This window comes from Salvia splendens, chromosome 12, assembly GCF_004379255.2.
Source record: "Salvia splendens isolate huo1 chromosome 12, SspV2, whole genome shotgun sequence".
In the NCBI taxonomy this organism is placed as follows: Eukaryota; Viridiplantae; Streptophyta; class Magnoliopsida; order Lamiales; family Lamiaceae; genus Salvia; species Salvia splendens.
Genome location: NC_056043.1, coordinates 31,672,906 through 31,700,331, shown reverse-complemented (window position 1 = coordinate 31,700,331; position 27,426 = coordinate 31,672,906). Strand labels below are relative to the sequence as shown.

The following is a 27,426-nucleotide window of genomic DNA, read 5'->3' as shown; positions in this document are numbered from 1 at the left end:
TATACACACGTAACACCTGTATAAAAAATATAATTAATATAGTATCTTACTCAATGCAGATATTATAATATACATATTTAAAATAATTGATAATACTGAAATATAATATTATAACTTAATTTATAAGTTCTTTGTTTTTAAACGGTAGGATGAAAGTGTCTAAATATACATCAATTAGAGCATCTCCAATGGCGGACGTCCGGTCGGACATCCGGTCGGACGTCGCGACGGGCGACCGGGACGTCCGCTATTGTGGCGTTTAGGGTCGGATACGGACGTCCCGTGAGGACGTCGGGTGTCCTCGGACGTCCCGGCGACGGGCGGGCGGACGTCCGCCATTGTGGCGTCCAGTCGGACGTCCGGTCGGACGTCCCGTTTTTTAAATTTTTTTTTTAAAACTCTATATATACGGCTCGTTGAATTTTATTTCATTCGCACCACTTGTGTTAACAAGTTTCTCTCTCTACATCTCTAATTTCAAGTATATCTAGAATGTCTAGTGAAAGTGATAGCGAGAATGAGTTGGAGGTCGCTGTTGAAGGTGCGATAGAGAGGCTGCTACAACAGAGGTTGCAGCGGCGGCAGCAGGCGGCGGTACCTCGGCCGATCCATCGTCGAACTCAAGTACCCCGTGACCACATTGCTGCACATATTCGGTTGTATGCGGACTACTTCGCTCCGCAACCGCGTTTTGGGGAAGCCTTATTCCGGCGACGCTTTAGGATGCATCGTCCGCTGTTTCTGCACATCGTGGGTGCTTTAGAGAGAAGATACCTGTATTTTAGGATCAGAGAGGATGCAGCTGGCAAACCCGGACTCACGCCCTTGCAGAAGTGCACTGTCGCAATCAGACAACTAGCCTATGGAGGCGCGGCCGACATGTTCGACGAGTACCTCCACATTGGCGAGACGACAGCCGTCGAGTGTCTGCAGAATTTTTGCGCGGGCGTGAGAGCGATATTCGGGGAGCGGTATCTTCGGAGTCCGAGCCCCGAAGACTGCCAGATGCTGATAGATATGCATGGGTCGGTGCACGGGTTCCCTGGGATGTTGGGCAGCGTAGATTGTATGCATTGGGAGTGGAAGAACTGCCCCGCCGCCTGGAAGGGGATGTACACTACCGGCTTCAAAGCCAAGCATCCCACGATGATCCTTGAAGCTGTAGCTGACTACCGGCTGTGGATATGGCATGCTTATTTTGGAGTCGCCGGGTCCAACAACGACATCAACGTTCTCCAGTCGTCGCCCCTGTTCAACGCTCAGTGCAATGGCGTTGGTCCCGCCATCAGTTTCGTCGCCAACGGCAACCAGCATAATATGGGGTACTATTTGGCGGATGGAATATACCCAAACTGGCCCGTCTTTGTGAAGTCAATCAAGCATCCGCTCGGACAAAAGAAGACATACTTTGCGAGCCGTCAGGAAGCAGCGCGCAAGGATGTGGAGCGGGCATTTGGTGTGCTCCAGAGTCGGTGGGCGGTTGTGAAGGGTCCTGCACGGCAGTGGTATATTCCCAACATCGGCGATATCATGTACGCATGTATCGTAATGCACAACATGATTGTCGAAAATGAAGCTGCGGAACTGACTCAGTGGACCAATGAAGATGATACGGGTGCAGGTCCAAGTCACGGCGTGGCCACCGCGAATGTGAATATGGGGGTACCTCATGGAGAGGTCGCGCGGCTGCGTGCATTTGCCGACATGCGGCAAACAGATGCCCATGTTCGACTTCAGCAGGATATCATCGAAGAGGTTTGGACTCGGAGGGGTTGACGTGATAATGTATGAAGTTTTTTTTATTAGTATGTAATTTTTTTTTTCGAATCATGTATGTTTTTTCCGATGAAGTTGTTAATTTTTCCCGTTCGTATTCTCGGTCAAATTTTATTTCCGTAAATGTAAATTGTTTTATTTGTGAATATATGATTTTTTTTATTGCGGGATGTCCTAGTGGGAAGGGCGGACATAGGAGGGGATGTCCTAGTGACGTGGCAGTGGGATGGGAAGTCCTAGTGACGTGGCAGGAGGTGTTTTTGGGATGTCCTAGTGGATGTCCTAGTGGGATGTCCGCCCACTGGAGATGCTCTTAGGCTAAACTAAAGATTAAGTTAAAATTAATTTTTATGCCTCCAACTCCACTTCCCAGACGCCATTTCCCATAATCAGTTAGATAATTTAATAGTATATTAATTTTATTGAGAAAAGGGTTATTTTGTAAAAGCACACAAGACATTAAATAGAGTTATTAATTTATTATTTATTTCTTATGTATATTGACCATTATATCCTATTATGACCATTAATTATGATATCCAAGCACGAGTGAAGTGCATAAATCTAGCAAGATTAGTTGGCATAATTGTATTCAAAACGGTGGGCGCTCATATTAATTACTCCTAATTAAGTAGGAGTAATTAATTAATTAATTAATATATTAATTGCAGATTATGGGAAACTGTAAGGAATCTTCGTTAATACGAAGGAAATGGTTTAGTATTAAAACTGTTAATTAACTGTAATTATCATAAGACAGCCGGATTCCTTGCTTTGAAATATTCCCAACTCTAAAATAATTATTTCTAATGTCATGAATGTCAAGACTCAATTAACAAACGTTTGACTGCTTTAATCAAGGCATGCAAAACGGTGTGATTTTATGTTCAAAATTTGAGTTTCATTTATCATACATGAAAGAAATCAAGTCATCAAATGTAGAATTGGGATAGATAGGTGATATATCAATGTTACGAATCATTGTATTGATTATAATATTTGTCATTTTTTGTATTTCAAGTTATGGTATTCTTTTCGATATTATTTTATAGGTTTTCAAAATATATTTGTAAGAAAACCATGTGCATTCAACCTGTGTGTTAGTTGGCATAATTAACAACAACCCACTAATTAAATAAAAGTATGAAAATTCACTTTTGCAGCAATTAAAGTATGTAGCATCGTTTTTATCTAATAATTTATCTTGTTATTATAAAGTTGAACTGAAGTTAAATATACAAACTCATTGAATATTAGTTTTGTATACAATATAATTACAGTTACCAGTTTAAGATTCATGCGATTTTGTAGTGAGACAACAACGTATTTATGTATACAATTACGAATTATTTATTTTATACTATCAAATTTTGCATCCCTAGTTTTAAATAAAAAAAAACCCTCATTAATTACCTATGACCCATTATCCAATATTTCTAATTCATAATCTATTTAATTTGTTCACACTTAACATTATATTATCCAATATACTCTACATAACATACTCTACAACGTCTTTTATTCACACTTCAACGATTCATAGCTCATTTATCCACACTTTTATAATACATTCAAAAGAGAGGAAGAGAGACTAGGAAAATAAAACGAGAGTCAGTAGGCGGCGACTGCTCTATTAAAAATGAGTCACTCATCCCTTAAAAGGCCTTATAAGGGAGAAGATTATCCATATTTATAGATGAGCTAGCACCAAGTCGATGTGGAACAAGATTTAATAGTTTTAACACGAAATGAAGTTATGCAATTATATGTGATGCAAGTTAAGCAGCTCATGTCATAGCACAAACCCATGTTTGTAGAAATAAATATTGAGTGCAAATGTAGAGTTATTCCCATCTGAAATTTTTTCATTAATGCATTGACTTGACTTCCCTATAGCATGAGTGGTCCAAAGTGAAATGAAGAATCAAAATGCTACTTGAAAAGAAATATCTCATCTAAAGATTAAATTCGCTAAAATGAAATTAGTAAAGATATTTTAGAGATTAAACAAATAAATAGGAATGTCCATTCTGTAGTATCTGAAACTGAAGACTATTTATTTAACATGGAGTAGAGATCCTATTGTTAAATAGAGTAAAAAAGATGAAGATGCCTTGAGACTTCATCCATGTTACCATAATTACTTTAAATTTTCATGAAATAATTATTGTAAATTATAACTAATTTGAAGTTGATTTCTTGAAAAGACATAAAATACTAGTAGTTCATTTTGCAGAGATCTTTTGACATAATGTCATATCTCTCTCCACCCAGTTTTTGGTATAATATGTTGTTTGCTTTTTGTATGTGAATGAATAGCCATTAGCTGCAAAGATGCTACTATTATTATAATGATCAATTATCAATTTATCATCATTAAACTTTGTCTTTCTCTACAAGATCATTACTAGCCGCAACTCAAATTTGTCACAAAGCAAAAGATTAATAATGGCTATATCCGAAAATCCCAGTCTAAAAATTCAATTCTTTGCCACTTTACCACTAAGCCATCGACATACTTCTATTCTTTGTTTCTATGGTTAGAGCATCTCCAATGGCGGACGTCCGACCGGTTAGAGCATCTCCAATGGCGGACGTCCGGTCGGACGTCCGCGACGGGCGACCGGGACGTCCGCCATTGTGGCGTCGAAGGTCGGATACGGACGTCCCGTGAGGACGTCGGGTGTCCTCGGACGTGCGGGCGACGGACGGGCGGACGTCAACCATTGTGGAGTGGGCCGGACGTTCGGTAATTAATTTTTTTTTTTAAACTCTAGTGGGAAGGGCGATGGGAAGGGCGGATTGTGCAAGGGATGTCCTAGTAACGTGGCAGTGGGATGGGAAGTCCTAGTGACGTGGCAGGAGGTGTTTTTGGGATGTCCTAGTGGATGTCCGAGTGGGACATCCGCCCACTGGAGATGCTCTTAAGGAAGTAAGCATAAGGTTTGAATCTATGCAAAACTCACTCTTAATACAAAAACGCAGAACCAAGAACCAAGCATACGTAGGTCATTTTTAGATCATTGTTAGCGGAGTATATTTTTAGGTTATTATAGTAAAGATGACCTAAAATGATCTTAACATGACCTTCAACCCGAATTTTATAATATGACCTAAAACTGCTTAATAATGACCCTTCGTGTTTTTGGTGCATTATTAACCATTAGATCGACAAATCTCAAGGTCTGGATTTTGTATGGAGATGTATTTAAGCATTTTTGTATTGATCATTTTCCAGTAAGCATAAATCTAAAACACAATGCTTATAATCAAACATTGATTCAACCACAAATTCACCACACATGGTGGGAAAGACTAATAGATGGGATGATGAAGAAACTCAGTAATGTCTGCACAAAGAAGATAATTAGGTAGAGAGGCACCATATTTCTGAAGAGATGTGTCGATTCTCGGGATCGCCACTTACTGGAAGCAACGCGTGCTTAAATTGCTCTCGCCTCATCCATCGCTTAGACTTTCTTTATTGATGCAACGAGTTTGGTCACTCTTTCCCTTCCTTCTTCGCATCAGCAGCAGCATCACTCGGAGAATCCAGCCCCGAGGGGATCTTTCCGGGATAGTTAGTTGATGAACAGTCTGACCCAACCATGCTACCAAATGTACCAATTATTTCAGTTATTCATAACTACATGGAACGAATGCGGATAACATTCATAATCAGAGGGACTTTACCCTCTGTCAAGGATGACCATGGAACGAAGCTCGCAGTTGGCAAAACTACATACGATAGGGACATTCAAAGATTCAGCATAAATCCGATTGCATACTAAGTTATACTACTTGGAAGGCAGAAATCATTGGGTTCGATGCATTGCAAAATACGTAGGTGAAGTCAAGTAAATTTCAATAGGGATTCAAAAGATGCGGATGTCACTTACTGACTAGAAATTTCTTTCTTTACAAGAGGGTGGCAGTCATTGCCAAAGGCAGCTAGTGTGTGGAACAAGAACCCGCTGTGTGTAACTATTGCTATCTCCTTCTCTTTCCGTGTGAACAACCTGCGTAAATAAATATGTGCAAGAAGAATACGATAAACAAAGACAGAGATGAGAAGCAATTCCCACCACTTAAAACGTCGCCAGACAACTCAAGTGGGGGAAACCAAGTGAAACACGACATATTTGGAGAGTGAAGATTAGAAAGCAGAGAATAAAGGCACCAGCAAACACGTTGATGTGTGATAAGTATGGGTGGATGTCAGCATTGACTCTAGTAAACGTAGCTATATCAAAGCGAGTCTCGGGTGCAGAAGGTCTAGGGTAGCTCACTACTCTTGCAAGATGACATATTTGTTTATAAACAGTTGGATAAAACAAGGCATGCAAAAGTACTTCGAAAACTTAATGACACTTGCTCTAAAATATAAAGCAACATTGGCACTATCTGCAAGAGTCACTTATTCCTTTTTATTTAATATCGTACTTGCTGAGCAGTTTGGATTAGATTACCAATAATCGAGGATCAAGTCATTTTTAACGATGCTAAAAGATAATGATCTTTTACCTGTAAGAGTAAATGTTTCACGGTGTCGATTAAATGGAAAGAAAAGACTGAAACTTGATAACGATATTATTTACCCTTGATAAAGGTTCGATGATATGATTTTAATGTAGAAATAGTTACCAGTTCATGAAGTTCATTCCCCTAGCTGCAACCTCATCCTTGGTCTCTCTGACATCAGCCTTCCATAATACATCATCATCACTCTCTATCTGAATGAAAATCGAGATATTTATTAGGATGTTTTCGCACGCCTAAATCATTTGAAGTAAGGGTAACCACCTCAGGTATGTTCTTTTGCACCAAAAGAGTAGTATATCTTTTTAGTTAAACGACTTACCAGTGAAAAATCAACAGCTGGGAAAAGGCATCGATATTCGCTAATGCTTCTCCTCTTATCACAAGGATGAACTCCCTGCAACCAAAATTGTCTTATGATCATTTGAAATTACGATAGTTGAGCATTACAGCAATTTCATCGTTATTCTCTAGGTCCCTTGCCAAGATCATCATATATAGAACCAGCTTGAAGCAAACATGTTGTATCAGTGAACGTACCAGATGTTCTCGACAGAGTTCAACTGCAACAATCGGTGGGCAATCAAGGCTCGAAATTGCAGGATGGTCACTATTTCCAGCATTTTCCACCATTAGTGGTACAATATCCATCTTGTCAGAATATGCCTCGCCACCAAATACCCCGACAGCAGTTTGCATGGTCCTATAATTCGAATCATCATGTAAGGTCAAATCTATGAAAGATATGTGGATACAAAGGATTATTGATTCCACATTGTTCATATGCGGATATAGTAGTGGTATATAGAATATAAGGTTTTTTCCGAGTTCAATTGCTCCATTCTCCAAAATTTACTAATGTAAGCATCGCGATGCTTGAGGCCAGGCAGTGTTGAAAAAAAGTCCATTTTTCAAGGCAAGTTAACAAGATACAGCCTAAAGAAAATCTAGGTGCAAGAAGGAATTCTCGACAATGATACACATATTGTGTATAGACTGACAACGGAGGACATGGTGTTTGTTACTCTTCTCCAGGAAATACATTCAACATCACATGACACAATGTTTGATGACTCATACCGAAGTATCTATCGTACAATTATGCAGATAATCATTTAAGATGCTTGGGAATTGTTTGCACCTTAAATACTACCTTAGCAATGGAGACGTAATGACCAAATCAATGCTCTTTATGAGGCCACTCGAATGCACATGTTTACGCAGGTTGTCAACCTGATAGCAGAGGTCGAGGTCAGCCACTACACCTTCACGAGTTTTAGAAGCAAAGACTAGGAAAAATGTAAGTGATTAAGCCGATGGCGGCTTTCCTACCTGCTGCCAGCCCAATTGAGTTAGGTGCGCATCAAAATATTCCGGAGACATGAAAGCTTTGTAGTTCTTGTCTCCATCTACATTGTGGATTCCCTGAGCATGCCTCACCTAAACATATGGATTAATGAGACCACAAGGCCTTTGAAAATTTGCCAAAATCTAAGATAGAAGACAACCTTGAAGTATCAAAATAGAGATACCAACCAGGTGGATGGTTTTGCTGCGGTGCAGTGGGAACAAACTCGGGCAAACGCCATTATCCATATCTGAAAAGAACAAACAAGGAAACAACTTACTAATACTACATAAGCAGAAATCCATGTAAATAGCATATGGAGATGCATTAAGGTGTACATTATTTCAGATGCTATCCACAGAATATGCTCCGGGAATTCGAATATAACACAAAGGCTACACACATTTCTCAAAAGGCCTACATTCAATAACACTGATATAGCAAGAATGATACCAATATACCATCTTTATCAGTTGATTTATCAGGAAACCATCCCTATTTGATCATCATATTCGAGTCTAATAATTTGACAATATACGGTTGAAAATGGACAGAAATCAAGCAATCTAAAACTATTCGGATATACCAAAGACTACAAGCAGGTTTTATACTATCCAAATGTGAAAAACAATCTACTGAAAATGCTTTAAAATCCACACACGAATCCAGCAAGAACAATCAAGATTATACTTTGACAACGAAGCACAAAAGAATGAAGAAAGGAAAAAAAAAGACATAAAGCAGCTAATATTTGACTGAAATCGAAAACCCCACGAGAGTAAACAGCCAGCTACACAAAGATACTTCATCAAGACTCAAACTTTCACTTGATTTTGGCGTCCCATTATAGAAATTGTTAATCAAGAGTTGGTAAACTCACTGAGTAGTGAAGAGGAGCAGCGCAAGTGTTGTGAAGCTCCCCCTTGGATTGGTGAAGACGGAGAAAATGGGAATCCGGAATGAGAGAAGAAGAAAGAGATGTGGGATTTAAAGTAGTGGTGGCGAACATGTGATCGATGCAAGATTAATGAACGATGGAAATGGGATTAGGCATTTTGTTTTGTCTTGATTCTTCAAGCAAGAAATTATTAATTAATTGAGGAATAATAGAGAGCACAGCTCAGCTCCACTCCACAATCAACATATCTCTTTCTATTATACTAACTAATCCCAGTTTACTGTTTTTGAATAAAGGAATTGAAAATTGATACTCCTTAATTTAAACTTTTTTTTATTGTTTCAAATGGTTTGCTGACAATGGTTTTTGTTTATCTTACTCATTTTTATTCTCTAGAATTTTATTTCTACCTGTATATTTGTATTCCAATTTCTTTCTTTTCCAAATTCTATTTTCAACGCAATATTATTTTAATTAAAATTGATTTACTTTAATCTTAAAATATTATAAATAAAAACAGCCATAATATTTGAAAAATCTATAAGATGTAGTACTGAATCCAATGTTTTAAAAACCGGACCGGACCGGCCGGTTTGACCGGTCGGACCGCGAATCGGTAGGTAGTCTGGTCCGGTTCACTCCTTTAAACCACCACTGCATTGAACCGTTGTGAATCGGCCGGTCGGACCAGTTGGACTGTGAACCGGAAACCGATTTTCTAATTTTTTTTTTCAAAATTTTTAAAATTTGTTGTTGATAGAGATTGAACTCATGACCTCTCTTCTAGTTAAGAAGATCTCTACCACTCCACCACATGGGCTCATTGAACAATTTGAACATTAAATATTTTTATACATTAACCATTAATTTTATCTACAAAAACTAATAATTCATTTTAATTTTATTATTCTTTAATATAATTGTTAATTATAATATATATAATTATCATCCTTTATATTTTAATGATGCTCTACTTACCACCTATATTATTATTAGTACCATATAAGATTCATTATTTACTATAAATAAATTTTTTATATTACATACTTAATTTATATACCCTAGCTATTGACATTAATGAATAATCTTATCTAAACTAATTAATAAGTACTTAATTCGTATTTAATTATATATTATTTTATGAAATAAATTTTCTTAAATTAATATAAACATTATCTATTTTAATGCATGAAATATTAAATTTTTTATCTAGACTAACTAATACTATTAAATATATATATCGAATATATTTACTAAATTTTAATATTATTTATATTTATACATCACTAATTATCTATAAGGTTTAATATTTTGTGATATATTATTAATTGTAAATCATTTACTAAATTTAATATATTTTTATATATATTAGCAATAGTAAAACGGTTCGACCGGTGGTTCGACCGGTTGAACCGTGAACCAGTAATGTCGACGGTCCGATTTTTAAAACATTGACGGAATCTGAATGCAACCATTTTCACTTTCTACTTCTCTAATTTAATTAACTGAATTTTGAAAATTTTAAAGTAATGTCAATAATATTATGCCCTGTAAAACAAAATTAGTGATAACTACTCAGCTAATTATCTTCTTCACTGTAATCTCAAATTCTCACTCAATTTCAAGTAGTCTTCTTTCAATGGAATGAGAGAAGCCCAAAAATGCCAATGGCATCAAAACTCTCCCCCAAACTCATCATCTGCTTAATCCTCCCTTTCTGCTTCCTCATCCTCTTCCACTCCTCCTTCCCCCTCTTACTCCCCCAATCCAAAACCCCCATCTCCCCCCTCACATCATGCAATCTCTCCGACGGCCGCTGGATTCTCGACCCCACACGCAAACCCACCTACGATTCAGCCTGCCCTTTCCACCGAAACGCGTGGAATTGCCTCAAAAACCAGCGCGCCAATTTCAATTCATGGAAATGGCCGCCCCACGCCAGCGATCTGGACCGGGTCGACCCGGTTAGGTTCCTCAATTTGATGAGGGACAGGAGTATTGGGCTTATTGGGACTCTTTGAATGGGAACTTTTTGGTGGCGTTTCTGTTGTGTGTGTTGAGATTGGGGGATGCTGGCGCGAGGAAGTGGAAGAGGATAGGGGCGTGGAGAGGGGCTTATTTCCCCAAATTCAATGTGACTGTGGCGTATCATCGTGCGGTTTTGCTGGCTAGATATGAGTATGCATTCTTCCTTTGAGGTGTTTGGATGTGTTTTTATGCTTAATTGGTGTAGTGATTTTGTGTGATTAGGGTTTGTGATTTGGGGATTGTGATGTTATGCATTGTTGGATTTGGTAATGATAGATTTCAATGCATAATTGAGGTAGCTGGGATATGGAAACTGAGTTTATGTTTGATGGTTATTCGTTTGGAGCTCGATGCAGCTGATCGGGTCGCTTACTGTTTTTCATGAGATTTATGTTCACAGCTTAGTAGAGTTGTTAATAAGTTTTATATGTGCAAGTAGAGAAATGAAAGGTTGTATCTCATCTAAAGCAAATCAGTAAAATCTTCTCTTGGAACATAATGATTAGAGAGTAGGAAATCGTGATAACGGATATATCTCTCTTTAGTGTTTCACCCGGCTATTTAGTGCATAAAAAGCAGATCATTATATTAAGAGGATTTTTGTATAAAGTTCATTTGTGTACAAATGAATGCTACAAAATTTTGTATTTCTAAGGTGTTAGTGTTCATTGTTGCATTGGAGCGATGATTGGTGCATAAATAAAAAAATCTTTGCAAGTTTGAGAAGCTATCTTGGAGTCCCCAACACACGCAAACACTAGACTGTATGAAACTAAGAGAGAAAGAAACTGAGTACGAGTAGCTATTGTTTTTCTTCAGCGGATTGATTTTCACATCAATATACTTTTGATAGGAATATCTTTAGGAGCATTTCTATTTTCTAGTACCTAATCCTTTCTTTTCCTTGGATATTTCCACCACCCCCAGACAAATTTTATGAAGAGCCGCAACTTTACAGAATTTCTAATTGATGGGGTATTATTACAGGCAATCGTGATTATTTGAATGTAAATCAATAGAATCTGTAACTTTTGAGTGGAACTAAATGTAGAATTAGAAACCCCTCATCTATCTTGGACTCGGTAGGCTGATGCCTCTGTGGTTAATGTTTCACCTTGGTATTGGCCGAGCATTCCACTAGGATTTTTCAGGTTGCACATTTGCTGCAACTTTCATACACCCACCCAAAAGCATATATTGGCTATATTTTTTTTGCTGGTATTGCAGCTCTTTCATATATTCACCTCTTCCTGTCTGAGCACTGTGTGTGGCCTGTGTTGGACGTTAACTGATGAAATTAGACCCTCTTACATTTTTTACTTTGAATGCCCGATTTATGTAGCATGTGTATCTTTTTATTGGATAGCTTGGATTTGCTTTCTCACTAGCTAATTACTGATTAAACAAGGTGGCAGACTAAACAGCCTGGATCTTCTGGTCAAGATGGAGTCAAAGGAATCTATCGAGTAGATGTTGATATTCCAGCTGATGATTGGGCTAACATTTCTGATTTCTACGATGTTCTGGTTTTCAACACTGGTCACTGGTGATTCTCTCATCTTTTGTTTTATAATTTTCATCATCAATTAACAATATACACACATCAGCCATTGGTATGGATGATTCTGGCACATGAAACTTGAATTTTGCATGCTATCAACAGAATTTCGTACCCGTTGTAAGAATGTCATTGATGTCCTCAGGATCATTTGTACTTTTTTTATCTCTAACCTGAATTCTCAATAGTTGATTATTGGTTCTAATCCAAATGTTTTATTTCTTGTCAATTAATCCCAGATTGGCAAATTCTTCAGAATATAATGATGTTTTTCGATACGATGCTTTCTGAAAAAAAACTAGTGCTAATGGCTAATGCCAAGGTTTTAATTTTGGTGTTGTATGTAGTTGCAATTTGTTGTTCCGTTTAGTGTGTTGATGCGATAAAGTGCCGTCTTGTGCTTAGGTGGGTTCCCGATAAATTCCCAGAAGAGACTCCTCTCGTATTCTTCAAAGATGGGCAGCCGATACATCCTCCTCTGGACTTAACGGGTGGGCTGAAAGTTGTTGTCAAGAACATGGTATCTCATATCGAGAAAGCTTTCCCCAAGAAGGCGCTCAAGTTGTGGCGCCTGCAGTCACCGCGACATTTTCACGGAGGCGACTGGAATCAGAACGGGAGCTGCTTGTTCGACAACCCTCTTGAAGAATCCGAGCTAGATTTATGGTTTGATCCAGCCAACAACGGAACCAACAAAGAAGGTAGAAGAGTGAATGAAGTGATCGGGGAGGCGTTGAAAGGGACGAGCATCATACCGCTGGACTTGGGCCGTTTGAGCGAGTGGAGAGCCGACGCTCACCTGGCGGTGTGGCTGGGGAAGAAGGGCGCAGTGGTTGTGTGGGGACAGGACTGCATGCATTGGTGCCTTCCTGGTGTTCCTGATACTTGGGTTGACATATTAGCACAACTCATCACATACAACTTCACTCCACTTTGATTTCAGGATTTTGATCTTTTTTCTCCTATTAAATTCATTGTTGTAAAAACCTTTTTATGTTCCAATGCAACTACCATTTTTTATGAGTTGTGTCTGCTTTGTTGAGTTTTTAACAGGGTTTGATCAATTTTGACACAACTCATCCAGTTTTTATTGATACCGATGGCTGAGCAACTAAATATAAAGATCTTTGATGTTGTAACGAGTAAAAACAGATTAAGAAACACAGAAGATGAAGATGAAAACGAAGACCGAAGCAATATGATGATGAGAGTCATATGCAGTTGATGTTGTTGGGAGACCATTAGGTTGTCTCAATTTCATTGCCAACTGCCATTACATTTTAGAGCAGGTAAGTTATTACAAATACCAAATTGTTAGAGAAATAAATTTATATTACCATATTCTTCATGTAATTAGTTGTACGGTCAGAATCTGGTGTGGGAGTGAGGAATTGCTAATGCTGATTGTTGAGAGTGGATGAGAATTTTGCAGTATCGAGGATTCGAAGTAGTTTTCTGCCATCAACTCCATTGCTTGGGGAGGCTGGTCCAATTTGGGACTTCGCAGCCTTCCACAAAATTTTCAAGTCCTTTCTACATGCCAAAAATATACTACTCCACTATTAATCTTCACATACATAGAGTCATATATATATATAGAGAGACAGAGAGATATTCTGAAGTTTTAAGTGTAAAAATTCGTAATCCATGCATGAACTCATTGATTTTAGTTGGGACAATTTTTTTTGGTCATTGTATATTTCGATTTAAGAAAATAGTGTTTAGCTAGTTAAGTAGAGAGATAATAAAGTAAGGGAAATTTTACAGGCTACTTTTTCGTCAAAAATAAAGAAATAACTCAATTATAGTGGGAGGAAAAAAATGAATATATCTCGCCTATAGTGGGAAGGAGAAAGTAGTAGACTAATTTTGATGAACAGGCCAAAATGAGGAGTAACTATTTTTCGGGATGGAGGAAGTATAATCTTGGGATTATAGTCAATCAAATTCTGGTAAGTACCATGACGTTCAAAAACATAAGGTTGAATCACGAAGTACAATATTATATTTTTCCCAGTTGTCCCATCCCTACTATTTAACGACGTTTTATAAAAATAAGAAATGAATAAAATGAAAGAAAAAAAATACTTATTTAAATGAAACAACGTAGTAGTGAAACATCACCGAAAGATGTCGAACTGTCCACGAATGGGATAATTGCAAAAAAATTTCAAACATCATAAGACTGACCGTACTTTGTGATTTACTCTAATATTCTATTTAATTTCAAATATTATGGACCGGCAAGAATTCGAACAAAATTCGTAATTAAAGCTACATATATTATCCCTATAATCTATAATTACCATAAAGATGCATCGTTGTAAACTTGTAATATTAAAAATTTTCTATATACGCAAAAAAAATTAATAACCAGACTACCACCTTTCAACTCCATAACAAAAAAATAGCCATAACAAAAATATAGGAGATGAAAGATACTACCCCCTTGTTCTACACTGGATACGCCAGTGGTGATGGATGAGCAGAGATGAGGTCTCTAAACCTTGTCAGAAGTGAGTGCTTAGTGCCGCAACAAATCCTCGGCCGCGGATGTCAAAGGGTGTCCGTGCCAGACTTTCCCCGTGGCATAACAATCGCGGCAAAGGGTGAAGTTTAGGGTATCATATAGCACGATGGCTTGTTGAGGTAGAAAACTTTAGGGCATTTGAAGTTTGAAAGATTTAGTAGAAAACCTCCGCGGACTTATTTGAATAATTAAATCGGTATTAAGTGTTGGCAATTGAAACTAAAAAAATAAGTAACATATGACTATCCGTCTATCCCACATCAATGTTAAATGATAACTGAAATCACTATATAAAGTCCCTTTCTATAAATCTATAACGGATTGGTTTTGGGATGTAATCTCATGCATTTCTATCATTTGTGTATTAACCGACTTAATTTAGTAACTATAAATATGAATAAAATAGGAAAATTTTAAAATATTTTAGATGTACTTAAATGACATTGATTAGATAGATGAATTATTTATTAATTAGTAGTTAAAAATTGAGAATTATGAATGTTTCACGTTAGCTCTAATCCTATCATTATAAGTTGACTTAAAATATATTTTTATTTTAAACAAACATTGTGTGTGTATTTGGTTTATAATATAGCAAAAGACCAAATTGTTATATTGACTTAACCCTGGTTTATATGCATATACAGGACAAGGGCGTGACTTGATTTTAATATACCACGTAGAGATCCATGTTTGTTACATGAGTGATATATCTGTGGAATATTAATATACTTTTTTTTATTTATAAGATTATTTTAATTATAGTCTACCCTTGTAGTCCGACATGTATAACATGACCAACACGCCAGCAATATCAAGGAGCCCCAACATTATACTATGATAATTTAATTGGTAAAAGCTGAACCTACCTAAAATAGTTTAGCAATCTTAGTTGCCTTTTTATTAATATTAAATGGTCTTTGTCAATTCTAAAATATATGACCGCAATTGTAATGCTAATTGTCGTAGTAGGTATTTATTTTGGTATCATTGATTCGACCCATGGGCCTAACATAGTCAATATGTAACATTGTAGTTATGAAAGTAGTAGTAATATAATTAGCCCATAAAAGGCCTTTTTTGGGCCTTTTCTAAGGCATCAAACAGGCCTTCATACGAGCTTGTATTAACTTTGCCCTTTTTTGTGTAACTTGTGAATTCGAGGCAATGAATATAATCAACGCAACCACACAAATCGCTCCGACTCCGACTCCGACTCCCACTCCGACCATCCAATTAAAAACCCTATCCCCAAATCTCCCGCCCATACTCCGCACCATCCGGCCCCGGCCGCGCAGAGCCCTCCGAATCTCCTGCACCAAAGAGACCGAAACCCCCAGCGAGCAATTGCTGGCCGCTGAATTCAGCCTGGAGATCAAGCGATTAAATTCCGAGATCGCTCAGCGAGAAGACGCCTTCAGAAAAAGCAAGGAGCTCCTCTTCGCAGAGATCTCCGATTTCGCCGGATTGAAACCGGAGGATTTCAGCAGCAGGTGGCGTAGGATGGACGACGATGAGAAATTGGTTTTGGTTAGGGGTTTTGTGGCGGAGTGGAGCGCACATTTTCATCCGTTATCGGCGAGGTCTGCCAAGGAATTGGTGGAGGAGTACGTTGCTGGAATGAGTGATTTTTCGGATTCTGGTAATTTGTTCTCTTGTTTGGGGAAATTGTTTGGATTTGGTAGTGATGATATTCATAGCTAGGGACGAACCTTTTTTTTTGTTTCAATTTGTTGGATAAACATTTAATTCAAATTAAATTATGCCAAATTTTGGTTACTTTCGATTTGCATATTTTTTTATTAACTTGTAGAATCTGTGATTGATCATATCTTAATTTATTTATTTTTCATATAACTACAAATAAATAATTGATAAAACTTTGATTTTATAAAATTAAAAATATCAATAAAAATTTATAAACAACTACTGGTATGAAAATGAAATTAAATTATATAAAATAAAGAAACATAAAATGTAAACTAAATGAGGTATGTAAAATAGACATCTATACCATAAAACTCTTTGAAGATAACAAATAGTACTATTTCTTGTTTAAAAAACTAGTTTCACTTTTTGATTTTGGTATGTCTATTATTTTTATTTTTGAATTTTTCTGTTCATTTTTTATTTTTATCTTCTTCATTTTTCTGATTTTCTCTTTCTTTCTCACATTTTATTATTTATGCTAATTGCAGCTCCAACTAAAATGAAGAATATAAAACAATTAAATTATTGAAATGTTCAAAACTAGATAAAAAAATTAGTGAATAAAACAAGCTAACCCAATTCATAGGAGGAAGATTTAATCCACTGCTACTGCAAAAAAATGTGATCAAAACAGCAAATTCACACTATAAACTACTCCTATGCTAAAAGCATAGTTGCTTGCACTGTGATAAAGAAGCACCGTGAGGGCAGTTAGGGCACTTGAAGTTCCGGGTGCCGGCCTTCGACAGTTTATCGATCGACTGCTGGCACAGGACGTGGCCACACGGCAGCAGCATAGGCGGATTCTCTTCGCTGCATTGGTCCCGGCTCACGGGACAGACTAAGATTGGATGAAAATGGAACTCCCTCCCCAGCTCTAGAGGCACCGGGAGCTGTTTCATCGCTTCCCACTCCTGCTTATTCGCTGCCATCGCGTTCGCCAGCTTCAGCAGAGTCGGCAGCCCTTCCATCCCAGCAGCTAGCGCGACGGTCAGAGGGTCCCTCATCGACCGCCCTGTGAAGCTGCAAAAGGCCCATGTCACATCCTCCGCGAAACTCCCCCAGTTGCTTGGATCCGCCAGGTCAGCGTAGGGGGACCTGTCGAGCCTCTCTGCCCACAGCACGCTGCAAAGGAGCCTTTGTATCGCGTCCATGTGACAAGAAGCCAGAGGAGCGAGATAAGTTCTGGCGTATTTAAGCGCGGCAGATCTTCCCTTGCCTTGCAAAAGGTCCACAAACTGCAGCTTGTGGAGTTTTAGCTCCAAATCCAAACCGGACTCACGCAGTCTCTCTTGGTTCGCAGAGATCCACTTTGAAGCCGGCCCGAGATCTCTTGACTTCAGAGCCTCCAGTATTTCATGAAGCTCTTGATATTGTAATCTGAGTGAAATAGCTTCATCTTCCCCTGCTTCTTTAACCAAGCAGTCGACGATGTCAAATAGGGCTTCGGAGTAGAAGTGACGAATAATTATCTGGTTTATAATATGGCGGTCGAAATCAGCATCTACGCACGCCATGGATATGTCCGGATGCAGCACTTTCTCAAGCACCTTCTGATACCTGGTGAGCTCCGTATCTTGCAGCGGTCCCTCTAAATGAGCGTGTGAACAGACAACGTGAAGCTTGGCTTTCAGTTCAGCAAGAACTGTCTTTTGATCAACGTCTGCAACGATGGAATCGCTACTTGATTGTATTCTTGACAGTGCCTGTTCGATTTCATAGACAACTTGGATGATTATTTCTTGGGATTTCGAAGACGACAGCTTTCGTCTCTTTGCAACCCTCTCGAACGAATCTTGTACAGCAATCAGCTCCATGTTTCACTAGTTTAGAAAACAACCCAACACAGACAAATATTTCAATACATCAAATGCAAAAAGAGCTGAAACCATGAACAATTTCCGAAAGCTGTCAGTTCAGTCGCCCTAACCGTAACTGGGAATCATAACGAAAACACAAGATCTAGCTAATCAGCATCTTCTCAAAAGAAGGCACAGTAGCCCTCTCCTCGGATCACTATTTAAACCTACCTAAACTGGAGTTCTCTGCTAAAAACCATGAACACCAAATGTAATGTTTTCTCTATACAAAAGGAAATTCATTTTTTTCCATCTTAAACATACCAACTTTGGAGTTCTCTGCTAAAAACCATGAACACCAAATGTAATGTTTTCTCTATACAAAAGGAAATTCATTTTTTTCCATCTTAAACATACCAACTTTGTTACTTCCCCATCTAATTTCTTCGTTCTTCTGATAAGTGCTCCCATGGCAAATGGCAAAAAGAGGCATAAAACATAGTTCTTATCCAAACAAATAGAGAGCAACACAGCAAGCATGATGTGTAACTGAGAATAAAAAACAACCTACTTGATATGAAGCAATACACTTTCTAATTGCATAACGCATTCCGAAAGTTATCAATTCGTTAAGTTGCAGTCAATCTTCAAACGCGAGTGTATAGCAAAGCAACAAAATTGGAAGATCAGATGCACCAATTCACGAAAGAGCTCCGATCCAACAACGAATGCGCGAAAGAACACGGATTCATCCAATCAAGAGTTTCACATGTAGTAGATAGCATGAGGAACCTCTAGCAAAAATCATATCAAGAGAACTCATCTAAAATCCATTTTCACAGCAACAACATGAAACATTTTCACCACACATTACACAATTAATAAAATGCTTCTTCAATTGCTTTTTTTCCGCTCTCGTACTTCACCAATTTCATATTAAAAAATCGTGATACACATCAATAGGTGTATATCTATGCAAATAGAATAAGCCACAACTCCCAAAACTAGGTTTTTCACACATCATCAATGGATTTTACAATGTTCTCAATTCAAAATGCCAACAGAAACAATTTAATCAGCAGCAATACCAAATAACCAACGTAAAAGAAAATATTCAACAGCGTAGGGTACAATTAACAACAGCATGAAAACAGTTTGATCTTATCGAGGAATTCATTGCCACATACAGAGCGACAAAGAAAATCGAGAATTTAATAGTGATATTAAAGAAAATAAAAAGGATTTCAACAAATTGTGTACCTAAATCGATAGATAGATTGGAGTTTTTCTTGTTTGCTGATTGCGAAATTATGCAGTGGAAGCAGCAGCGGTTATGTAACCTGTGAAAAATAATGAGTTTTCTATTTCTATTTTTTCAGATTAGTTACATTCATCATCCATTTATCACTTCAAACCATCTCTCATTCATAATTCTCTTACAAACTATCTACACCTTCATCTCTCACTCAAAACCTCAAATGGATTTCATCCATCTTATGGCAGAAGCGGAGCGCGACGAACAAGAATACTACGAACAATATCGTGCCGCTTACGAAGCATATGTCGCTGCGAATACCCCCGCTCACGAATACTACAAACAACATCGTACCCACCACCGATGATTGCCAAAGGTTGTTTCGTCTTCACGAATCAGTCCATGGCTTTCCCGGAATGCTTGGCAGCATTGACTGCATGCATTGGAGGTGGAAGAATTGTCCGACTGCTTGGAGGGGGCAACACGTAAGCGGTCACAAAGGCGGCGGCCCAACACTTATCCTTGAGGCGGTCGCCGACTACCGCCTATGGATTTGGCATGCATATTTCGGCGTTGCCGGATCCAACAACGACTTGAACGTGCTATATTCTTCACCACTCTTCAATGATGTGATGAATGGTGTAGCACCGGCGATCGACTTCACCATCAACGGAAATACATACCACATGGGTTACTATCTCGCCGATGGTATCTACCCAAGGTGGTCGACTTTCGTGAAGACGCTCAGCAACCCGCACGACCCGAGACGAGTTCTTTTTGTGCAGCGTCAAGAGTCCACGCGGAAAGACGTCGAAAGAGCCTTCGAGGTCCTTCAAGCCCGATTCAACATTGTGAAGGCCCCGACTCGGCTGTGGTACGTGAATAATATCGCCGACATCATGTTCGCGTGTATTATCTTACACAACATGATTATAGCCGACGAAGGACCGAGGGCGGTTAGCTTCTTCGACGAGGATGAAGCCGGAAGTTCAACCGCAAGGTCTCCCCCATGCCGAGGTGTGCATACAACGATGGGCCAGAGGATCGAGACAAGGCACACAATACGCGATACCCGAACCCACATTGAGCTACAGAAAGACCTAATCAAACACATGTGGGCGAAATTCGGCAACGAGTAGTGGTTTTTTTAATTTTAGGATTTTAATTATGTAATTTTTAATTTTAAGGATTTTAATTATGTCTTTTTAAATTTATTTGTAATTTGTAATGTTATTTCGGTTTTTTTAATGAATTTTAATATTATGGAAATGTTTTTGTTTATTTGAATTTTAAATTGAATTGTGCTCGTCCTTGCGGAAGAGCACAACTGTGGGTGTTGTGCTCTTGCCAGAGAGCCGGCAGAAAAAGTGGGGCCGGGCCCACAACCGTGCTCGCTGGCAAGAGCACGGTTGTGGATGCTCTTAGTTTTTTATATTTGAATTTAAATTTAAATTATTAACTGAACTTATATGTTTAAATATCATGAGACGACATAAGTATATCAACACAAAAGACCATTAATAAAATTATGTCTTTATATTAATAATTTTAATATATAAAATTAAATAATTATGTACTCTATATTAAAAATTATAACTAGTTATTACTCTTTCAGATGATTTTCCTTTTTAATTTTTTCCAACTAATATGACTCATTACTTAAAGTGAAAATATCTTTTTCTTTTTTTATTCTTTTTTATTTTACTCTTTCTATTTCACACAAAATTAATTTAGCATAAATTCTCATGCCACCAAGAAAAGGGTCATCTTCCTTAGGAAATGAGTAATATAATGCAACCATGTTTATTTTAGCTTTGGATAAAGTTTTAATGTAACATAATGCAACCATGTTTATTTTAGCTTTGGATAAAGTTTTAATCAACTCGTGTCTTATATTGAGTTCGACTAACTCTAGAATTGATGCTAGTTCGACACCATGTTTAAAAAAGGGCTAATTAGTTGTACATATATACTAGTATATAGACTATATTTAAATTTGTTTTCCTACTTCTCCTTCTTTAAAAAAATAATCTTTTTAGCCTTTTTAATTTGTCCCACAATATTAATTTACCCAAACCAAAATTGACGTGGGATCGGATATATTAGAGATTAGATGACGTAGTAAATTCAATGATCCGACACATTTTTTTTATTATTGCAACAAAAATGTTTTATTTTTTCACGTCACTTCTCTCTCTGTTATTTATTCTGATATCACATTATCAATTTCCGATACCATAAAAACTTTAGAAATTCCGGAATACAAATAAGTTCATGTATTTGATATTTATACGTTAAGTTTCTAGATTATGGGAAAACTGAAATTTACTAATCATTGAGAGATATTCAATTAACCATGAAAATAGCATTTTTTAGGTGCAACCTATTCAAATGGAAAATTAGAAAATAGAAAAATGTAAATGAATAATTTTAAATTGTGAATGCTTAAAATGACAAAACGATTAATTTATGGACGGAATGAGTAGTAAATAAATAAATAAAAGTAGCTTTTCTCTCACTCTCATCATACCTAACGACATAATTAGGGATATTAATTCCTGATAAAAAAAATCAACCTGAAACCAACTCACTACTACTGAATAAAGATCCCACATAAGTATAATGTTTAAATGTTGCATAAGCAACAAACAGATACAACAAATTGTGATGCCTCTCTCTATATCTATAGCTTACAAGAAGATGCTTTGAGAAAAATCAAATTCCCATAACAAATATGCTTACAAGAATTGCATCAACACAAATTAGTGACAAAAATATGCAGTCATCATGTGTATACAGTCAACACAATAAGAAAAGGCTAACCTCTCTCATGCTTATTCTTAATGCTAAGCCCGATTTCAACGGCTTGCTCTTGTATCCTCGTTGCTCGTCCCCGCCTATACATAGTTACGACGCCTCCAAAAATGATAACTCAATGCCGATGGAGAGAAGGTACTCTCCCCAAAATCAAATGAATCGCATACAGAGATCTCAAGAAGCTGCTTGCTTGTTCTGCTGTTTCACTTTCGCCCGTACTTTCTGCTCCAGGACGGATATCTCCGTGTCCAGACTGAAGATTCTGTTAAGCGCCTGCATGTTTTCCAGGATTTCATCCAGCCCGCGGTTATCTGTGCCATCACATCGCAGGTGCTGCATGGGACCGTGAAGGAGCTTGTTCACAATTCCGACACTCAGGTCATATATAGCTTTCTTTTCACTCTTTGGTAGATCATCACGCATCTTCGACAGACACTTATCTAGCTCAGCGGCCCTGATTCTTTCTGCGTACGCCCTGAGCTTCTTGATGGTTGGGACAGTCTCGAGAGAGTCCTTCCATGCTTCGAATTGTTTCACTTCTTCCTCAATGATCGCCTGAGCTTCCATGGCTTTCACCAACCTGTCTTCCTTGTTTGCAGCCACTACTTCCTCCAAGTCATCCACGTTGTAAACTTGAACGCTCTCAACATCTGATACGCATGATCCTACGTTTCTGGGAACAGAAATGTCGACAAATAACCTCTTGCCTCCAGCTTCTGGACCCATGGGGGAAAGTGCCTGAACTTGCTCTTTCGAAAACAGAAGTGTTTCCGAAGCTGTACACGTGAAAATGACATCTGCTTCACCAGCAGATGGCAATAATTGCGAGAAAGGCCTATATTCAATATCAACATTCTTGAGCTCATCTCTAATCGAATTTAGCTTGTCCTCTGTTCTGTTAACAACTACTATCCTTCTGCATCCCTTTGCAGCTAGGTGCCTTATCACAAGCTTCCCCATCTTTCCAGCTCCGACAACCAACATTTTTGCGGAATCATGAGCAGACTCTGAAAGTTTCATCATAGCAAGCTCCACAGCAGCCGAACTTACTGATACAGAGCCAGTAGAGATGCTGGTTTCTGTTCTAACACGTTTTCCCACAGTAATTGCGTGCTTGAATAGCCCACTGATTTTACGTTCAAATCCAGGGACCCCTTGTCCTGTTTTAACAACCTGTTTCACCTGTGAAAGAATTTGACCTTCACCTAAAACAAGGGAATCGAGCCCTGAAGATACTTCAAAAAGATGTCGTGTGGCATCTTTGTTGTATAGCAAAACTCTGTGCTGACACAGCTCCGAAACTGGCACTGAACTTATCTGCAGAACGAGATAGACAATGTCAGACATTACTCAGTTAAAATTTACACACATAGAAACTTCCCTGGTTGATTCAAGAAAAATCCTATTCAGAAAAGGATTACATCACACTATTTAACATGAAAGCACGTTGCCAGTGCTATGAATGATCTAATATTTCATTCTCTCAAGGAAAATCAGGTCATCAGTCATCAAAAGGACATAGAAACGAAAACATACGATAGCCAATTCAACTATTCCAGATCCACATGAATAACCATATCAAATGAGAAACCTGCAAACTGTGATTACCTTAGACATCCATTCAGTCACTTCTTTTATTCCACGATGCTGGGAAAGAGCAACCACGTATATCTCCAGCCTGTTGCACGTGCTAAGAACAGCAGCTTCTTCTATATGATTCAGAGCACACAGTTCACCAATCGCTTGAGGCCATTGCGCTTCCGGGACAGAGAGTTTCTCGCGTATCCCAATGGGTGCTGTATGGTAGTTAAAACCAACAACCAAAACACTGCTCGTTTCTTTCGTATAGCCTGAATGATTACAAGTCTTTGTTAGAGCTTTATCCCTTCATGGTCCAACTCAAGAAGCATCTAACAAACTTAAAAGATCTCCACAGAAATCAATCAATCATACACTATTAATTAACTTCCTTAATTTATTGTGATGCAAAAAAGAGGATTTGATTGAGAACATAAAACTCTCCAATATCTCAGTGCATAATTTCGAAAAATCCACAAAAGTCAACAATCGAGGTCAAACAGGAGAAAAATCAACCATCGTGTGCCTTGCACAGCCCTAAATTACCTAATCAGCTATTAATCATTTACAAGCACCAAAAATCCTGTTGACAAATCTCCAACATCAATAGCAATTAATCAAAACAAGGAAGAAATTTTATCACGCTATTCCTCCAATCACAGTATCCGAAGATTCAGAACTCATTGAGTTTATTCAAAAAAAAAAATCACCACAGTAAAAGGAGCCAGAACCAGAAGAAAAAAGGAACATTTTTCACTAAAAATCCAAATCAAAATCTAAAACAATCAGATAAATAACAAGGAAACCTACGATCAGCAGCGGAAGTCTTCAGAAGCTCCAAAGCCGAGAGGCTCGATTTGGAGGGGATCTCCGAGCCGGAAGCAAGCTCGCATCGGGGACATAATCTAAACGACCGCGTTTCAGGCTCGGAAATCTTATACCTCAAATCATTGAAAAGGCCTCGCGAGCGTGGAGGAAAACAAACCATTGAAGAACTCGACAGATTGCTGCAATGATCAATTTTTAATCTGGTATACGAATTAACGCTACAGCTGGAAGATGAGATGGAAATCGCGAAGCCGCCCGCCGCCGCCATTGGTGCCGGTGAACGGAGGACTTGTTGCAGGGAGAGAGGTTTGGTGTAAAGGTTGAACTAAATTTTCAACTGATATCAGCTCCTATTTAATGAACCTATCTATATTTATTTAGCACTAACTAATTAGTATAAAGAATAATCAAAATCAATTCAATAACGAAAATTTCTAAAAAATCCAAATAAAATCAAAAAATTGACGCGACCTAGTAAAGATTCAATTTTCGTTATCATATTTTCGTTTTTAGAAAAATAAAATCATTATAAATACATCCATTCATTAGATATTTCTTCAATTAAATTTCCTCTTTCTCTTGATATACATGTACACATTTATTTATCAACTGTGTTATTTATACAGAGTAAATATTATTCTTATATTAAACTATAAATATTTAAATACATTATATATACATTAAAATATAATTTTGATTTCTCGATTTTTTTTTGTTTTAATAAGTTAATACTACGTCAAATGAAAACTGGTCACAATTTAAATGGGAACATATTTCAGTTTTTATTTGTAATAATATAAATATAATGAGATTAGGTAGATAGGGGGAGGGTTTAGTAAAAGTAAACGGACGTTTGGGCGGCACACGCCTAACGATAACGGCGCTCCGACCGGAGTTCGTTTTTCTTCATTTCGTGGCGTTTGTTTTTGACTACGTCGCACGTTCTTCTTTATGACTAATAATGAGTAAAAATTCCAAGTCAAATATGGACGGAGCTGACGGCGACATAGCGTGAGTTTTATGGAGTACATGGATGTAGAGATGAGAGATCGAGTCGACTGTTGTTGTTGAGGTAAATAATGAGATAAGTTATGTCACAATATTATTTAGAGGGAATATCTTTTAGGTCCATGAACTTTGCCAATGTTTCATTTTAGGTTCGTAAACTTTGAAAATATCATTTTAGGTCTGTCAACTACAAGTTAATATCATTTGAGATATTTTGAACTTTTTCCGGATGAAAATACCCTTAAGGTCTTCAAATGGAAATTTGGACAATTCTTTCGCCACTCATCTTGCGTCAAATACCTAGAGTCCAACAATTTTTTTTACTACTATTTGATTCAATTACCATCCAAATTGAATTTAAATATAATTAAAATTTGCCTTAAAAAATATGTGTTAATTTTTCAATTATTAGATAACCAATTATTTATGGATAGTGAATTGAGACTTGATACTTTATTCTATTTTACAATCTAAACTGCATTTTAAGAACTTACTATAGGTGATTTGTGAATTTTATTTAGTTTATTTATTTTGGATAAGATATCTATATTAATTTGGATTGTCATTTGAAGTATTATTTATATGAATTTCAGAATGGAGATCAATTACCATCTAAATTGAATTTAAATATAAAAATTTACCGTCAAGATGAGTGGAGAAAGAATTATCCAAGTTGCCCTTTAAAGGCCTTAAGGGCATTTTCATCCGAAAAAGGTTTAAAATAACTCAAATAATATTAACTTATAGTTGATGGATCTAAAATGATATTTTCAAAGTTCACGGACCTAAAATGATACTTTAGCAAAGCTCGTGAACCTAAAAAGATGTTCCCTCTATTATTTATGAGTATTGTTCTTATTTAATTTTCATTTATTTTGTTGTATACATTGTTTGATTAGAGCATCCGCAATGGTGGACGTCGACGCGGAATTACCACGGATTTGGCGGAATTCCGTCCTGACGTCCGCCATTGCGTGGACTGTCACGGAATTCCGCAAGAAATTCTGATTTTTGCATTTAATTTTTTTTATTTTCTATAAATACATCTCGTTGAACTTCATTTCATTCGCACCACTTGTTTTAACGAGTATATATCTCTCTAAATACATTTCTTTTGAATCATCAATGAGCACCACGATAGCGATTCTTCTCCCGCCTCGGGCGATTCACCGGCGCCGCATTTTCCCATCGACAGGAGTACGCACTTTTCCCAGTCGATGTCCCAAATTCCGGGGATACTGCCCCAATCTCAAATGCCATCGGGCATGATGCCGGGGTACTACAACATGTACCCACGGTGGTATGGGATGATGCCTCAGATGCCGGGGGATGATGCCTCAGATGCCGGGGATGATGCCTCAAATTCCATCGGGAATTCTACAGGGGAATTCCGCCGCTGTGCAGTGGAAAGTCCTTATGACGTGACAGAGCAGTGAGAAGTCTTTATGACGTGGCAGTGAGAATTCCGCGGGGAAGGGCGCCGGGACATCCACACCACTGCGGATGCCCTTACAATATCTTTGAGAAGTGTCATTGGTATTATTAACATTATGCATTACACAAAAATTAAAATTTAATTTGTTTGAAATTATAAAAAATTTAAAGATATTAAATGTTAATTTTATACTACTATAATACATAAATTAAGTAACATAAATAGAAGTAATTTTTAGTCGTGAAGAAAACATTAACGTTTTTATTTATTTATTCTAAAAAATAAAGTAAAAGTTATATAAAAGGGAAAATGATCAAAT

At 37.6% G+C, this 27,426-nt stretch overlaps 3 protein-coding genes and 1 pseudogene across 4 annotated transcripts; 1 reads left to right on the top strand and 3 right to left on the bottom strand.

The window, feature by feature from the left end:
• Positions 1-4,981: 4,981 nt before the first annotated feature.
• LOC121758760 (phosphoglycerate mutase-like protein 1) lies at positions 4,982-8,757 on the bottom strand. 2 transcript variants are annotated; one of them, XM_042154155.1, is made up of 10 exons: positions 8,544-8,757; positions 7,824-7,913; positions 7,648-7,755; positions 7,469-7,548; positions 6,856-7,018; positions 6,638-6,712; positions 6,421-6,509; positions 5,676-5,795; positions 5,470-5,514; positions 4,982-5,387 (listed from the first exon to the last, which is right to left on the bottom strand). In XM_042154155.1, the coding sequence occupies exons 3-10, from the start codon at positions 7,696-7,698 to the stop codon at positions 5,279-5,281; spliced, it is 732 nt and encodes a 243-aa protein (XP_042010089.1). In that variant the 5' UTR covers positions 7,699-7,755; positions 7,824-7,913; positions 8,544-8,757; the 3' UTR covers positions 4,982-5,278. The 2 variants fall into 2 exon arrangements, with proteins under 2 accessions (XP_042010089.1, XP_042010088.1); XM_042154154.1 differs by having other exon boundaries at positions 7,852-7,913.
• A 1,412-nt stretch (positions 8,758-10,169) lies between these two features.
• On the top strand, positions 10,170-13,167 carry LOC121758759 (annotated as a pseudogene).
• A 3,422-nt stretch (positions 13,168-16,589) lies between these two features.
• LOC121757062 (protein RMD5 homolog) lies at positions 16,590-19,537 on the bottom strand. Its single transcript, XM_042152540.1, has 2 exons — positions 19,447-19,537; positions 16,590-18,210 (listed from the first exon to the last, which is right to left on the bottom strand). Exon 2 carries the CDS (start codon positions 18,202-18,204, stop codon positions 17,050-17,052), a length of 1,155 nt encoding a protein of 384 aa, XP_042008474.1. The 5' UTR covers positions 18,205-18,210; positions 19,447-19,537; the 3' UTR covers positions 16,590-17,049.
• A 2,498-nt stretch (positions 19,538-22,035) lies between these two features.
• Positions 22,036-25,020, bottom strand: LOC121758981 (glutamyl-tRNA reductase 1, chloroplastic-like). Its single transcript, XM_042154461.1, has 3 exons — positions 24,647-25,020; positions 23,867-24,108; positions 22,036-23,575 (listed from the first exon to the last, which is right to left on the bottom strand). The coding sequence occupies exons 1-3, from the start codon at positions 24,930-24,932 to the stop codon at positions 22,433-22,435; spliced, it is 1,671 nt and encodes a 556-aa protein (XP_042010395.1). The 5' UTR covers positions 24,933-25,020; the 3' UTR covers positions 22,036-22,432.
• Positions 25,021-27,426: the final 2,406 nt, after the last annotated feature.

Excerpts from the sequence above, each read along its gene's own strand:
- LOC121758760 (XM_042154154.1), bottom strand. The coding sequence starts at position 7,911 with ATGGATAATGGCGTTTGCCCGAGTTTGTTCCCACTGCACCGCAGCAAA. Across the intron at positions 7,756-7,851 it reads GCAGCAAAACCATCCACCTG|GTGAGGCATGCTCAGGGAAT; the intron begins GTTGGTATCTCT and ends CCATATGTTTAG. Across the intron at positions 6,713-6,855 it reads AACTCTGTCGAGAACATCTG|GGAGTTCATCCTTGTGATAA; the intron begins GTACGTTCACTG and ends TTTTGGTTGCAG.
- LOC121757062 (XM_042152540.1), bottom strand. The coding sequence starts at position 18,204 with ATGGAGCTGATTGCTGTACAAGATTCGTTCGAGAGGGTTGCAAAGAGA.
- LOC121758981 (XM_042154461.1), bottom strand. The coding sequence starts at position 24,932 with ATGGCGGCGGCGGGCGGCTTCGCGATTTCCATCTCATCTTCCAGCTGT. Across the intron at positions 24,109-24,646 it reads GAAGACTTCCGCTGCTGATC|GCTATACGAAAGAAACGAGC; the intron begins GTAGGTTTCCTT and ends GTAATCATTCAG. Across the intron at positions 23,576-23,866 it reads TGACTGAATGGATGTCTAAG|ATAAGTTCAGTGCCAGTTTC; the intron begins GTAATCACAGTT and ends CTCGTTCTGCAG.